At 59.9% G+C, this 15295-nt stretch overlaps 1 protein-coding gene across 1 annotated transcript in view; it reads left to right on the top strand.

The window, feature by feature from the left end:
* Window positions 1–15295, top strand: part of DNAH2 (dynein axonemal heavy chain 2) — a 92402-nt gene that overhangs the window by 36604 nt on the left and 40503 nt on the right. The window contains 23 exon segments of the mRNA XM_053892166.1: window positions 24–216; window positions 1158–1358; window positions 1446–1602; window positions 1962–2136; window positions 2550–2713; window positions 3065–3226; window positions 3315–3418; window positions 5125–5281; window positions 5428–5510; window positions 5641–5821; window positions 6674–6812; window positions 9103–9320; window positions 9582–9683; window positions 10018–10143; window positions 10407–10517; window positions 10753–10941; window positions 11319–11422; window positions 11522–11711; window positions 12272–12452; window positions 13130–13257; window positions 13606–13758; window positions 14056–14181; window positions 14977–15195. Of these exon segments, the coding sequence (XP_053748141.1) occupies window positions 24–216; window positions 1158–1358; window positions 1446–1602; window positions 1962–2136; window positions 2550–2713; window positions 3065–3226; window positions 3315–3418; window positions 5125–5281; window positions 5428–5510; window positions 5641–5821; window positions 6674–6812; window positions 9103–9320; window positions 9582–9683; window positions 10018–10143; window positions 10407–10517; window positions 10753–10941; window positions 11319–11422; window positions 11522–11711; window positions 12272–12452; window positions 13130–13257; window positions 13606–13758; window positions 14056–14181; window positions 14977–15195 (3563 nt within the window).

The following is a 15295-nucleotide window of genomic DNA, read 5'->3' as shown; positions in this document are numbered from 1 at the left end:
GCGCGCTTTGCTGGCTCTTGAAGAGGGAGACGAGGACATCAGGAAGATCCAGGCCCAGATAAGCGGCGGCATGGCCAGCAACGCGAGCCTGCTGCAGACCTACCTCAAGACCTGGGACTTGTACCGGGAGATCTGGGAGATCAACAAGGACTCTTTCATCCGCCGCTACCAGCGCCTCAACCCCCCCGTGTCTTCCTTTGATGCCGACATCGCCCGGTGAGGGGCCGAGGTGTCCGGGAGGCGCAGAGCCCCGGGCACGGGGCTGGGCTGGGGAGCGCCGCCGAAGCGCGTGCCCTCCGCTCCGGGCGAAGACCGCCAACCGGCAGGCGGCCCGTGCCCCCTGGGCCCCCAGGGTCCTGGGAAGCAGGTGTGACCCTTTCCTACCTGCCAAGGTTGCGAGGTCATCGAGTATACGAGAAAGCGCCTCGCGGGCCCCGAAGCCCCGTGCGGAGGTGCTCATTACCCAGGCTTCAGGGGGTGAGGGCCGTGGCTCAGGCATGCGGGGCGCCGGGGCGGTGGGGTTGGAAGGAGAGGGAGTCCAGCCGGGACATCAGGAGAGGCTTCGTGAAGGGGGTGACGGGAGGCTGGGCTCGCCCGAGTGGGCAGGGTTTCCACAGGCAGACGTGGGCAGCGGGGAGGGCATTCCGGGCGGAGACAACAGCGCCCGAAAGGCATAAAGACGGGAACACATGAGCGTGTTCAGCAGGGAGCGAGCGGTCTCGGACACAGGTACAGGAGCGGAGGTGTGCAGGGGGCTTTAGACCGAGCAGACAATGTCACCCTCCCAAGAGCAGTAGGGGTTCTGTTCACATCGCCGTGTGATCGATGGGAAATCGGGGCTCAGGACAGTGTAAATAACCTGTCCGAGGTCGCCGAGCCTGGGAGCAGCGGTGGGCGCTCAACTCAGATTCGTGCGACTTTAAAGCCTTGAATGCCAGACTGAGGAGTCTGACTGGCGGCCCCCGGGGCAGCAGTTGGGAAAATGACGTGATCTCAGCCGTAAGGCTGGGCTGCACTGACGCGGGAGCAGGGGGGGATGCCTCAGAGCTGCCACACGGGTCTGGGGGGTAAGAGACCGGAACCGGGACTGGCCGCGGGGCCGTGGGCTCGGCCGCCGCTGGCCCGGCCCGAACGAGCGGGAACGTGGGTCCTCGCAGCTACGCCGAGGTGGCTAACAACGTGCAGAAGGAGGAGACGGTCCTCAACATCCAGTTTGTGCTGCTGGACTGCTCACACCTCAAGTTCTCGCTGGTGCAGCACTGCAACGAGTGGCAGGGCAAGTTCACGGCCCTGCTCAAGGAGATGGCGGCCCGGCGCCTCCTGGAGCTTCACACCTACCTGAGGGAGAACACGGAGAAGTAGGCGCACAGGCTGGGGCGGCAGGGGTGCGGGGAGGGCGGGCTCGGCCTCTCCCACTCGCAGGCTCTCTCCCCGCCTGCCTCCAGAATCAGCCACCCTCCCCAGACGCTGGAGGAGCTGGGGGTCAGTCTGCAACTCCTGGAGACCCTGCAGCACGACCTGTCTGGCCTGGAGGCCCAGATCCCCCCCATCCACGAGCAGTTTGCCATCCTCGAGAAGTACGAGGTGCCCGTCCAGGACAGCGTGAGTGCCCGTGTGCGGTCCAGCCGGGGCGGGCCCGCACCAGCGGCGGGGCGTGCAGGACGTGGGCCCCCAGGGGGTGGGTCCCATGCGGTCCCGGGGGACCGCTGAAGAGCCAGCCGGGCAGCAGGTGCGAGGTTCCGGGGCCCCCGTGAGCCAAAGCCAACTCCGTGATAATCTGGGTCAGCTTCTGGATTTCTCTGAGGCCCGGCGGCTTGTGGCTTCATTTCTTTGGGCCTCGTGGCAAGTGGAACTTGGCCACAGACTCTGGTCCGGAGGATCAGAACGGAGGCCTTGAAAGCATTGGTGAGAGGGGCAGACCCCCTGCTCGTGGGCCATGGTCCCCTCGTCGACGTCCCCAGGTCCTGGAGATGCTGGACAGCCTCAACGGGGAGTGGGTCATCTTCCAACAAACGCTGCTGGACAGTGAGCAGATGCTAAAGAGACACAAGGAGAAGTTCAAAACGGGCCTCATCCACTCGGCCGATGATTTCAAGAAGAAAGCCCACAACCTTCTGGAAGACTTTGAATCCAAAGGTACCCCTTTCTCGACTCTTCTCCCCCTACCTCTGTTGCGACCCAGCCTTTCTAAGCCCAGGACCCCAGGGAGGCAGGAACAAGGATGAGCAGAGGGAGGACGGTGCTGCGGAGGGGAAGGAGCCCTGGCACCTGCCTTTGGGGCCGCGCCTGCCATCGCCGACTGTTGGTCGGAGCGCACCCGAATTTCTAGTTTTCTCACGCCTTCCCGTGGCCTGCCCATTTCTGCTTCTCAAGCCACGTCTGAGAGTTTTTGCTAAGATTGACCGTCTTGCTTTCCCTCTTGTTTTCCTCCCCCTCCTCGTGTGAGGAGAGGGAGATGTGCCCACCGAGAGGTAGGAGAGCCGCGACGGGCCTTCCCGGGGACGACGGCCTCGAGCAGGGGATGTGAGCCTCACCCTGGTCTCCCACAGGCCCCTTCACCAGTAACGTGGGACATCAGTCCGCCCTAGAGCAGATTGCCCAAGTGCGGGCCATGCTGAATGCCATGCGGGAGGAAGAACAGAGTCTCCGCTCCAACCTGGGCATCTTCAAGATCGAACAGCCAGTCTCCAAGGACCTGCAGAACCTGGAGAAGGTGGTGTGCCGGGCCGGGCCCTTGTGGTAACCAAAGGACGGGGCAGGGGAAGGAGCTTGCGGCCTAAGGGCCCGACCAGTGCCCACCAGCAACGTAGTACGAGGCTTCCGTTTCTCCGCGGCCTCGCGGACACATGGTCACCGCACGCCCCTTCTTGGGGCCAGCCGTCCTGCTGGGCCTGGACATTGAGGACGAGCCCCTAAGGCAAGACGGCGGAGAAAGGGACGTGACCTGATGAGGCGGCCCTGTGACGCGGAGTGAACGAGGGGGGCAGAGGACCCGCGTGTCTGTCAGGGAGGAAGAGGGGGGGAGTCCTGCCACCCAATGCATCTTCTGCCCTTGGCCGTGAAGGAACTAGACGCCCTGCAGCAAGTCTGGGAGATCACGCGGGACTGGGAGGAGAACTGGAACCAGTGGAAGATGGGCCGGTTCCTGACCCTGAAGACAGAGGCCATGGAGACCATGGCCCACGGGCTGTTCCGCCGCCTCACCAGACTAGCCAAAGAGTACAAGGTGCGTGGAGGACCGAGTCAGGGCCGGGGGATGGGCCCGTGCGGGGAAGGCGGTCAGGGCTTCTGACGTCTTCCGTTGTTTTGCCCAGGACCGCAACTGGGAAGTTATCGAAACCACTCGCTGGAAAATAGAGCAGTTCAAGAGGACCATGCCTCTCATCTCGGACCTGCGAAACCCGGCCCTTAGAGAGAGGTGAGGCCGCTCCTTCGCTCCTGGGGGCCGCCCCTGGCCTGTGCCGTCACCTGGTCCTCTCAGTGTCCCCTCCCCGTGTGCGTGGCTCTCCCCGCCCCCGCACACAAGCACCCTTCTTGAAGCCTTCGCGAGAGCCTGCCGCGTCCTCTGTCTTTCCGCTATCGCTGTCCCTGCTCCTCTGGCCTTCCGGCTCCTTCTGTCTTTCCTTCCCGCCGTGTCTGCCCTCGTTTCATGTTCTGTCACGGCTCAGCTTGACACCTTCTGTCATGCAAACGGTTGTATTCTTTTTTTTAATTTTTAAAAAACGTTTATTTTTGAGAGAGAGACAGAGACAGAGCACAAGCAGGGGAGGGGCAGAGAGAGAGAGGGAGACAGACTCTGAAGCAGGCTCCAGGCTCTGAGCTGTCAGCACGGAGCCTGATGTGACCCTCAAACCCACGAACCGCAAGATCATGACCTGAGCTGAAGTCGGACGCTTAACTGACTGAGCCACCCAGGTGCCCCATTCTTTTTTTTTTTTTTCTTTTTAAGTTTATTTATTTATTTTGAGAGAGAGAGCGAGCGGGCGGGCATGTGCAAGTGTGCACGCGAGCGGGGTAGGGGCAGAGAGAGAGAATCCCCAGCAGGCTCCACGCTGTCAGGGAGGCTGGAACTCACAAACTTCTAGATCACGACCTGAGCCGAAATCTACAGTCTGACACTTAACCGACTGGAGCCACCCAGGCGCCCCCAAAAGGTTTTATTCTGATGTAGTCCAAGGTATCACTTTCTTCCTTCATAGTTTTTGGTTTTGGACCTTGTTTAAGAAGACCTCCCTTTGGGGCGCTTGGGTGGCTCAGTCGGTTAAGTGTCAGACTCTTGATTTCGGCTCAGGTCATGATCTCACAGTTTGTGAGTTTGAGCCCCGCATTGGGCTCTGTGCTGACAGCATGAAGCCTGCTCGAGATTCTCCCTCTCTCTCTGCCCCTCTCCAACTCGCACCCTCTGTGCCTCTCTCAAAATAAATAAGTAAGCTTAAAAAAAAAGTAAAAAAACACCTCCCCTGCCTAGAGTTACACATGCATTTTCTCCATACTTTCTTCTAATACTTTATAATTTTATTTTGCAAGTTTTTACTCTTTGTATGCATCCGGAACCCACTGGATGATAGAAGAAGGCTTTGCAGCCGTTGAGGGTGGAATAAACGGTTTTATGAGAGGCATTTTAACAATCATCTATTCCTCTGGAAGGAAGTAATCGTACTTCGTTTGCATTGTGTCCAGTGTAGTGTTTCTGGGCCATGCTTCCCTGTCCAGTGTTCTGTGCTTAAGTCCAACTTGACCGCTTCACTTGCTTAACGCCCCCCTGGCCTCAGTTTCCTCACGTACAGATGGAAGAGCTAAAAGTCCGCGTGTATGTGGGTCGAGAGCATTAAATGAGCTGTTTCACGCAAGACGCCTAGCCCTGCCTGTTGTCGACGGTAAACCCGCCGTTATCAGTCTCAACTGTCTCTCCAGAGAGTCACCGGCTCCGTCTCTGTATTTCCCCACCGTGCCTAAGATTGCGTTTAGGGCCCGTTTAGTAAATACCTGTTGAATCGCGAATCAATTCATGTACAGAATCGTACTGTCCCAGCGGGAGCAAGGAAGCCTGTGGGCTGATGCTGACGCTTTTCAGTAGGCCCTCGCGGCCGGCCCCGTGGTCTGACCTCCTGTCCCTGGCTGCAGGCACTGGGACCAGGTGAGGGAAGAGGTCCAGAGGGAGTTCGATCAGGAATCTGAGAGCTTCACCCTGGAGCAGATTGTGGAGCTCGGGATGGACCAGCACGTGGAGAAAATCGGCGAGATCTCCGCCTCAGCCACCAAAGAGCTGGCTATAGAGTTGGTATGACAGAGCCCCCTTCCGTACCCTCCCCCCGCTCCCGGGACACCCCCCACCGTGCCAAGCTTTCCACCATCTAACGGCCCCTCCGCGTTCCTGTTCCCTTTGGGCACTACCAGATCGCTCTGTCCCCCAATTTCTTTCCGCAGGCCTTAGAGAACATCGCCAAGACCTGGGATGGGATTCAGCTAGACATAGCTCCCTACAAGGACAAGGGTCATCACCGGCTCAGGTAGACGGGGCCTCGGCGCGCCGGGCGAGGGCAGGGCCGTGTGGCCTGGGCTGCAGACCGGGCCCGAGGGCTGGCAGGTGGGAACGGACTCCGATTTGGATGCCTCCCCGCTGCCCCCTCCGACACACAGAGGCACGGAGGAGGTGTTCCAGGCACTGGAGGACAACCAGGTGGCCCTGTCCAGCATGAAGGCCTCCCGTTTCGTCAAGGCCTTTGAGAGGGAAGTGGACCACTGGGAGCGCTGCCTCTCCCTCATTTTGGAGGCCGTCGAGACGGTGCTCATGGTGCAGCGGCAGTGGATGTACCTGGAGGTCAGGACTCACGCCCGAGCGGCTCCGCAAACCCTTTCCTCCCCCCTCTCTCTCTGCAGGTCTGACGCATTTGCCCTGTTACCAGCCTCGTTTCCTCGCTCTGAAGTCATTCCTTTTTTTTTTTTTTTTAATTTACTTTGAGAGAGAGAGAGAAACAGCACACACAAGCAGGAGAGGGGCAGAGACAGAGAGAGAGAGAGAGAGAGGGAGGGAAAGAATTCCAAGAAGACTCTGGACTGTCAGCTCGATCCCACAAACCCGCGAGATCATGACTTGAGCCGAAATCAAGAGCTGGACACAGGGCGCCTGGGTGGCTCAGTCGGTTAAGTGTCCGACGTCAGCTCAGGTCGCGATCTCGCGGTCCGTGACTGTGAGCCCCGCGTCGGGCTCTGTGCTGACGGCTCAGAGCCTGGAGCCTGCTTCCGATTCTGTGTCTCTCCCTCTCTCTGCCCCTCCCCTGCTTGTGCTCTGTCTCTCTGTTTCAAAAATAGACAAAACTATTAAAAAAATTAAAAAAAAAAAAGAGTTGGAGACTTACCCGACTTAGACACCCAGGTGCCATATCTTTTTTTAAAAGTTTGTTTATTTATTCTAAAGTCATTCTTCCATCTCGGCCCTGAGCATCTGACTCTCGGTGATTGCCTTTTGTCTTCAGTTCCCTCCTTGAAAAGCCTTTGCTCTCTTTTCGTTTTTCTTCTCGGACCAAGTATCTGGCCTCCCAACCCCAACTTGCCTTCCCCAACTTGGGGCGTCTTGCCCTTTGGCTCCTTCTCTTCCTCCCACTATCACTCCTGGTCTGGGAGCAGGGAGTGTGGGAGACACAGCCTCTCACCCCGGTCCTTGGCCCCTCAGAATATCTTCCTGGGAGAGGACATCCGTAAGCAGCTGCCCAGTGAATCAGCCCTGTTTGACCAGATCAACAGCACCTGGAAATCCGTCATGGACCGCATGAACAAGGACAGCAATGCTCTCCGGGCCACCCACCACCCAGGTCTGTCGAGCTCCACCCGGGCGGGGGCCCGCTGTGCGTGGAGGCCGGGGCCGCGTGCTTCAGCGGTCAGAGGACTGACAGTCGTCCCTGGCCTCCGTCCCGTGACCCTCGCCTCTTCCAAGCTTTAGAATAACAGTTCAGCAAAACAAACTAACTCATCTCGTATTTGGGTGGAGTGTACTATAAGCTTATAGGGAGTGGGATACAGAGTCAGAGTTGAGTTCAAAATCGGCCTCCTGCCTTCCAGCCAGTGTGGTTTCGGGGGGCTTCCTCCACGCCACGGTCTCCTCCCTGCAGCGGGGGCGGGGGCTCGCGGCAGCTCTTTCTTAGCCTTCCTGCGAGGCTCGTGGAGGCGTATGTAATACTCAGTACGGGGTCTGGCGTGTGCTCAGTTGCTAGCACTGTGCCTCAGGAACCTTCGCCGAGCTGGTTCACTCAACGGGACGATACAGGTAAATGAGGTAACGCAAATCGAGCGCTTACCACGTCAGGGGCGCAGGGTAAGCCCTTGGTGACTGTTAGCTGTTGTCATCGTTACCTTGACTTTAATTGGTTTATCAGGTTAACTGGTCTTGATTGTAGATCCTTTGGTAAGCGTGGGGATGGGGTGAGGGGGTGGGGGAGAGACGCACACACAGAAGGGCCTGTTTGATTGTGGTAGGCTGGGGTAAAGAATCAGCGAGCGAGGTTTGGCGATGGGCACCAAGAACGGGTATCCTGGGAAGAGTTGTGTCAGGGGCTGTGGAGAACTTCTTTATTTTGCTTTGGGCCAACTTCACAAAAATGTTAAAGAATGTTTATTCATTTTTGGGATTCAGAGAGACAGAGCACGAGTGGGGCAGGGGCAGAGAGAGAGAGGGAGACAGAATCCGAAGCAGGCTCCGGGCTCTGAGCCGTCAGCACAGAGCCCAACGCGGGGCTCGAACCCACGAGCTCTGAAATCGTGAGCCAGAGTTGGATGCTTAACTGACTGAGCCACTCGGGTGCCCCAACAATTTTTCATTTTCCCGAGAACCTTGAGTGTACGTATTGAAAAAAACCATAGTTTTAATTATTCTGGTAAAACACAAGTATTAGGCTGTGCAAAGTTGAACAACAACATGCATTTGTTAGAGATAGTATTGGAGATCATTGGCAGAATTTCATTTTGGAACAATTTGTAAACAAAGCCGTAGAAACAAGTATCCCTGGGCTGAAGACGAAAACCACACTCCTCTCGGCCGTGGCCACGGAGCCTCCTGTGGTCTCTGCGGGCCACTTGGACGCCCAGCAGCCCACGGACTCTGTTCTTGGATGTGTGAGGATCCCCTCAGGGTTCAGATTCCAGGGCACTCATACTTTCTTCAGAATGCTAGAAATTGGGCAAACAAGGAGACCTAAGGTTAGGAGGAAGCTGGGATTGCTGAGAACCTGCCAACGTGAATCCTTTTTTTTTAAGTTTATTTATTTTGAGGGGGGGGTGGGGAGAGAGAGAGAGAGAGAGAGAGAGAGAGAGAGAGAGAGAGAGAGAGAATCCCAGTAGGCTCCACACTGTCAGCGCAGAGCCCGACATGGGGCTCGGACTCATGAACCGTAAGATAATGACCTGAGCCGAAATCAAGAGCCTGACTCTCAACCCACCGAGCCACCCGGGTGCCCCCTTGAATCCATTTTGTTTAGTGCCTTGAGCTGTTCTTTGAGGTGGGTGTTGTGATTGTTTTATGGACAAAGAGGTAAAAGCTCAATGAGGTGAACTGACAGGCTAATTAGTGGAAGAGCAGCCGTGTTTGAATGGCTGCCGTCTGTCCCTCAGTCTAGCGCCCCTGTCGCTACGCCTCTAGGGACGCTGGCATCCCGGTGGTCGCAGACCTCTGGCACTGCGTGCGTCTGATCTACCTTTACCTCTCACGGGTTAACATGCTGGACTGTGTGCATGCGGAACAGTCTCTTAATTTGCAGAAGCTTTTGGGGTGACCTCAGAGCCCCGAATTCCTCGCAGGAACCGGACCGTTGTTCTAAGACCGTAGGGAGATGGGATGTAGTGATGTTCACAGAACCACACACGCCGCGTAACTAACGCTTGGCGTACGAACGCATCGTAGTGTGTAATAAACACCGGTAACGAATTAACGAAGAGCGTGGGATAAGTGTGATAGAGTGGCTCGGAGACACTTCTCGGCTTCCGGAAACGCTTATGGCAACACGTCCCCCAACGTTCGAGCGCTGGCAAAGTGCATACAGGGGGACGCCCCAACTCTACTCCGGGCGATGGTGAAGGGCCAGCAAATGTCACTCACTGCTCTTCCCCCAGGCCTCCTGGACACGCTGATCAAAATGAACACGATTCTGGAAGACATTCAGAAGTCTCTGGATATGTATCTGGAGACCAAGCGCCATACTTTCCCCCGCTTCTACTTCCTGTCCAACGATGACCTCCTGGAGATTCTGGGCCAGTCCCGCAACCCGGAGGCCGTGCAGCCACACCTCAAAAAATGCTTTGACAACATCAAATTGCTGAGAATGCAGAAGGTCGGGGGAGCTGGCCGGGACGGGGTGGAGGGCAGGGGACAGATGCCGATGTCACCGTAGTCAAGGCTTTGGAGGGGACCGTGCCCTCCACACAGGAGGGGGGTGGTCATGATTCTGGATCATCTGGGATAGGACTTGTCAGGACTGGTAATTTTGGGGGGCGGGGAGAGGAGCGGAGACCACCCCCAGAGGGCCCACGTACCTTCCGGGGGGATGTCAGGGGTGGGCGGGCCATACCGTTAACGCTTCCCGTTTTCGCAGGTTGGGGGCCCCAGCAGCAGGTGGGAGGCTGTGGGGATGTTCTCGGGCGACGGCGAGTATGTGGACCTCCTGCACTCAGTCCTCTTAGAAGGGCCCGTGGAGGTGAGCTGTGGCGAGGGTCGAAGCGTCTGGCCGATGCCTTTTCCCCTCGGAGAGTTCGCTCGGCTCCGTGACGAGGGAACGTCCCTGGGAAGGGACATCGGCCACTCTCCGCCTCCTGAAAACTCTAGCCTCTGCCCTGAACCTGCAAACCACACAGGCCGCCCCCCCCTCGCCTCTGCTTCCCTCGGGGGCCCGGCCAGCGGCTGCCTGATCCTGCTTGTCCCCCCGCCCCCGGGCCCAGAGTCCCAGGGTCCTGTTTCCTGAGCCCCTGCCCTCTGGGGACGCTTGTCCCCAGCCCCGAGGCCCAGCCGCTCTGCCCTCTCGCCTCCCCCAGTCCTGGCTTGGCGACGTGGAGCGGACCATGCGGGTGACCCTGCGCGACCTTCTCCGGAACTGCCGTGTGGCCCTCAAGAAGTTTCTCAACAAGAGGGACAAGTGGGTGAAGGAGTGGGCTGGCCAGGTGAGCTGGGCCAGGGCAGGTGGGGAGACGAGAAAGACGGAGCCGCACGGGAGCAGCAGATAGAAAAAGGCAGGACCTTGTGTCTTGTTCCCCCCACCCCGTTCTGGGCTCGGGCCTGGCTTCCCTGTGCGCCGGCCCCTTAGCTCCTGCCCTTGGACGCGTGCCCGTCCCTCGGGGCAGATATTGAGACAGGAGTCGCGCCGGGTCCTGGAAGGGGCCGGGGGCGGGGGCAGAGGTGTGGACACCGCCTCTGCGCACCCCAGATGGTGATCACTGCCAGTCAGATCCAGTGGACGGCTGACGTCACCAAGTGCTTGCTGACGTCCAAGGAGCGGGGAGACAAGAAGATCCTCAAGGTCATGAAGAAGAAGCAGGTGGGGGGCCTACAAGTACGGGGTGGGCCTGCTGGGGGTTGGAGGGGTTAACGCCGGAGTCAGAGGTCAAGGTCGGAACGAGGGTGCTTGGTGGCGGAAGTCCAGCCAAGAAGGTCCGGCAGACGCTGGGGATCAGGCGTTTCGGGAGCTGAAAGTCGTGTGAGGCTGGGATGAGGCGTGTTGGGGTTTGGTTGAGTTGCCCCCCCCCCCACTCTGCCCCCTAACCCCCCGACAGGTGTCAGTGCTGAATAAGTATTCAGAGGCCATCCGGGGGAACTTGACCAAAATCACGCGGCTTAAGATCGTGGCCCTGGTGACGATAGAAATTCATGCCCGGGATGTGCTGGAGAAGCTTTATAAGAGCGGCCTCATGGACATCAGCTCCTTCGACTGGCTCAGCCAGCTGCGCTTCTACTGGGAGAAGGTGCGGGGGGCCCGGTGCTCCCGCTCAGTCCACGGTCCCCGCCGCGCCGGCACCCCAACGCTCCGTCCCGCCTCAGTTCCCTCAGCCGGCTCCACTCTGTTGCCTCCCGAATCAGGACCGACCGTCGCTACAGTCGGGGCCCACTGGGGCCCTCGCTTGACCGGGATCCCGAGAGGCTGCGGCCGGCCGTTGCCGTGGGTCGGGGCGTTCGTGCGGCGCGAAGCCCCCACCCCCGTTTTCCATCTGGGCCGTACGCCCTTCCCTCCAAACTCTGAACCGAACCCCTCATCTTCTAACCGCCGCCTCCCCACCTCCTCGGTCGTTGTCTCTGTCCGGCTCCAAGCCCACCTCTGTCCTCCTCTGCCCCGTTTCCCCAGGATCTCGACGACTGTGTGATCCGCCAGACCAACACGCAATTCCAGTATGGCTACGAGTACTTGGGGAACTCCGGCCGGCTTGTCATCACCCCCCTGACAGACAGGTCGGCTGTGCGCGGCGGCCACCAGGGGGCCGGGGCGGGGGCAGCACCTGCTTCGGGCGGGCTCCCGGGGGTCAGATAGGCCCTGTCCTCCGTCCTCAGGTGTTACATGACGCTGACCACGGCGCTGCACCTGCATCGGGGGGGCTCCCCCAAAGGTCCGGCGGGCACGGGGAAGACCGAGACCGTCAAGGATCTGGGCAAGGCCCTCGGCACGTACGTCATCGTGGTCAACTGCTCCGAGGGCCTGGACTATAAGTCCATGGGCAGGATGTACTCGGGCCTGGCCCAGGTCAGTGCCCTGCCGCCCTGCCCCAGAGGCCCCGGGTTCTCGTTTAGCCCCAGAAAGTGAACCGAAAGCCGGTCTGGTTCACTACTTTGTGGCTGACGCCGCCGCATCGCCTCTCGCCTCGGGTGGCTCTTCCCGTCGGGGGTGTCCCTGCACCTCCCTCAGCTTCCCTCAGGGCTGAGTCTTGCTTATTTGAAAAACGGACAGATCCTGTAAGTGTTAAGTGAGGTGACGTACGTCAACTGGGGCGTGGTTAGGCACTCGGTGCTCACAAGATCCCCTGCCCCAGTCCCTTTGCAACCCACACCTTTTGTGACTCTCCCCGACACCGTCCCGTCTGCTGGAATGTTCTGGAATGTGGCCAGAAACCACAACAGGGCTACGCTGCCCCCAGCCCACCCCGATAGCACACACGTTTTGGAGGCCGCCCCACCTATCAGAGCGTTCCGGGCAGGGCGTGCTAGTTTCTAGCGTCTCCCCGTGTGCGGAGGGGGGGGGGGGGTACGTCTCTCGCTTCCAGCGACTCTGCACCCCCCCCCCCCCCCCCCCCCCCCCGCCCACAGACCGGCGCCTGGGGCTGCTTTGATGAGTTTAACCGAATCAACGTGGAGGTGCTGTCGGTGGTGGCCCAGCAGATCCTGTCCATCCTGTCGGCCCTGGCCGCCAGCCTCCTCCACTTCTACTTCGAAGGCTTTGAAATAAACCTGGTGTGGTCCTGTGGGATCTTCATCACCATGAATCCCGGTATGGGGTGGGGGCCACGGAGCCGCCGAGGCTCTGGGGGGGAGCACTGGGTGTCCGCCCCCACCCCCTTCCAGGCCGGTGTGTTTAGCCAAGGGAGACGTGGCTAAAGACAATACAGTGTGAGACAAGGGTAAACACGCGACTTTCTGGGAGAACGGGAGGCAATGTTACGTCCTCCCTGAATGGGCTGACGGCCACTTGCGTGTGTATGTACGTCCCTGGTCCTCTGAGATGCTTCTCTGTCTTCTCCCGGTGGGCGAGCTCCCCGAGTTCTGGCCTTCCTGCCATCCCTTTCCCAGAAATAGGGAATCTCTCCCAACATGCAGACCCTCGTTCCCCGGGAACAGCTCCGGGAGAAGGGTCCGCGGGGAAAACAGGGAAGGGTCTAGGTACCGAAAGAGTCCGAGAAACAGCGGTGATTTTCCATCAGGACTGTCGTGAGTCACACACGGAGCTTGGACAGATGGGAAATTGTCAGCTCGTGATTGGAGTTTGAAACAGGGCCACGCGGAGAGGAGGGAAGGGGCCAGAGTTAGGAGAGCAGGGCCAGGGCCGAGGTGGGGGGCGGGGAGAGCATGTGGTCGGAGTTGGGGAGACTGGGGGGAAGGCCAGGGTTGGGGAGGGTGGGGCTGAGTGGGGAGTAGTTTGGGCTCTTAAGAAATGGCGCTGTTTTCCAGGCTACGCCGGGCGCACAGAACTGCCCGAGAACCTTAAATCCATGTTCCGCCCGATCGCCATGGTGGTGCCGGACTCTACCCTCATCGCGGAGATCATTCTCTTCGGGGAGGGCTTCGGCAACTGCAAGGTAGGCCGATGACGTCCTTTCGGAATTCTCTTACTTCCCTTCTCGGGCTATTCCCTGGACGGAGGAGCGCCCCAGCCTCCCAGTCAGCTTATCCTACGGGGAAGGGAGGCTGTCGTCGGTAGGATGTGGGGGCGGGAGAGCTCGGAGGAGGGAGGTCTCCCCTCCGTGAAGCCCCTAACCCGCGTTGGGACCGGTCCCGAGATCTTTCCCGCTAGAATTGTCCACAGAGCGCATCCTGGCCGCCTCAGGTCCCAGGGCCGGGCTTCCTGTATCTGTAACCGTCCCGCGTGAAGGAGAAGGGTTTCTGGGGTGCTCGACGCTCCCCCCCCCCCCTTTTCGGCTCCCCAGATCCTGGCCAAGAAGGTATACACGCTGTACTCGCTGGCCGTGCAGCAGCTGTCCAGACAGGACCATTACGACTTCGGCCTGCGCGCGCTCACCTCCCTCCTGCGCTATGCCGGCAAGAAGCGTCGGCTGCAGCCCGACCTGTCTGATGAAGAGGTGGGTCAGGGACACGGCCCCTGGGACTCAACCTCCGCCGTCACGGGGCCCGTGCGCCCTCACCGAAGCTTTCCAGGTCCTGTCCCCGGTTGGGATCCCCGCCCCCCGCCCCACCCACCCCCCCGACTTCTGCCGTCCCCCGTGTGACCTGTCGTACTGGTGAACATGCGTTGTTCCTGCCCCTGAGCTTCGCCCCTGCGCCTCGCCCCCTGCGCCTCGCCCCTTTGGAGAGGAAGGGCCCGGTGAGAACCCAGGCCCTGGCCGCTCAGGCCCGAGGCTCCGTCTTTTCCCGCCCAGGTTTTGCTGCTCTCCATGCGAGACATGAACATTGCCAAGCTGACCTCGGCCGACGCGCCGCTCTTCAACGCCATCGTGCGAGATCTGTTCCCCAGCACGGAGCTGCCCGTCGTTGACTACGGCAAGGTATCTGTCCCCCCGTCCTCCCCCACCCTCCCGTGTGAAGCGAATGTCTTTGTTCTGCCCTCCACTGGCCGTGACCTCCTGTGGGACGGTTGACCTCTCCGGGCTTCCTCATCTCCGGGACCTCTCAGACACTCCGCTCTCTTGCTTCAGCCCCCCGCCCTCCTGACTCGCTTCACGGAGCCCTCTGAGGCCTTCTATTTGCTCTGTGCCCAGCACCGCCCCCTGCCTCGACTTCTCTCCTCACAGGGAGGTGGGGGGCAGGGTGCTGAGAGGCGGCCAGGAGCTGCTGATGCGTGGAGCCATAGAATGGAAAGGGTGGGCCGGAGGGTTCTAGAAAGTACAGAGATCTCCTTCTCCTGGAACGATAGTTTAGATCCCCTGAGTGCTCCTTTCTACTGAAACCACGACCATGCTGGATAGAAATACGTCTTTGTCGATGCGTTGCCGAACTGGCGAGAAAGACCATTTCCGGGACGGGGGGGGGGGGGGGTAAAAGTAGGGAGATAGTGCAACAACCTTACAAGGAAAGCGTCCTCGTTATTCCCGTTTTACAGGTGAGGAAACTGAGGCTCAGAGGAGGCAACTTTCTCGGGTTCACGTAGCTGAAGCTGGGGCCCCAGGCAGGCTGGCCCGGAGCCCGGTCCCTCCACTCCACACTGGGCCCGTCCACGGCCAGAGTGCAGGGGGCCCCGGTGCCGTATCTGCCGGGCTGAACGTGAGCCTCCAGGCACTGGGGACCCCGTGAGAGTCCCTTACGGGCCTCATCCTTTCTCCCTGCGTCTTGGCTTCCCTCAGCTGCGGGAGACCATCGAGCAGGAGACCCGCGATATGGGGCTGCAGGCCACGCCGTTCACGCTCACCAAGGTGATCCAGCTGTACGAGACCAAGAACTCCCGCCACTCGGCCATGATCGTGGGCGGCACGGGCAGCGGCAAGACGGCCTCGTGGCGGATCCTACAGTCCTCCCTGTCCTCCCTGTGCCGCGCTGGAGACCCCAACTTCAATATCGTTCGGGTGCGGAGCTGGGACAGCAAAGCCCCCCGTGGACGGCCAGGGAGGGTGGGGGCAGGAATGCAAAGGGTCGGTGGGGGGTGGGGGGCAGTGCGGACCAGGA

This window comes from Panthera pardus, unplaced genomic scaffold (assembly GCF_024362965.1).
Source record: "Panthera pardus isolate Hobbes unplaced genomic scaffold, ASM2436296v1 HiC_scaffold_3, whole genome shotgun sequence".
Taxonomy (NCBI): domain Eukaryota; kingdom Metazoa; phylum Chordata; class Mammalia; order Carnivora; family Felidae; genus Panthera; species Panthera pardus.
The sequence above is the reverse complement of the archived record's forward strand: the minus strand, read 5'-3'. Positions and strand labels throughout refer to the sequence as shown.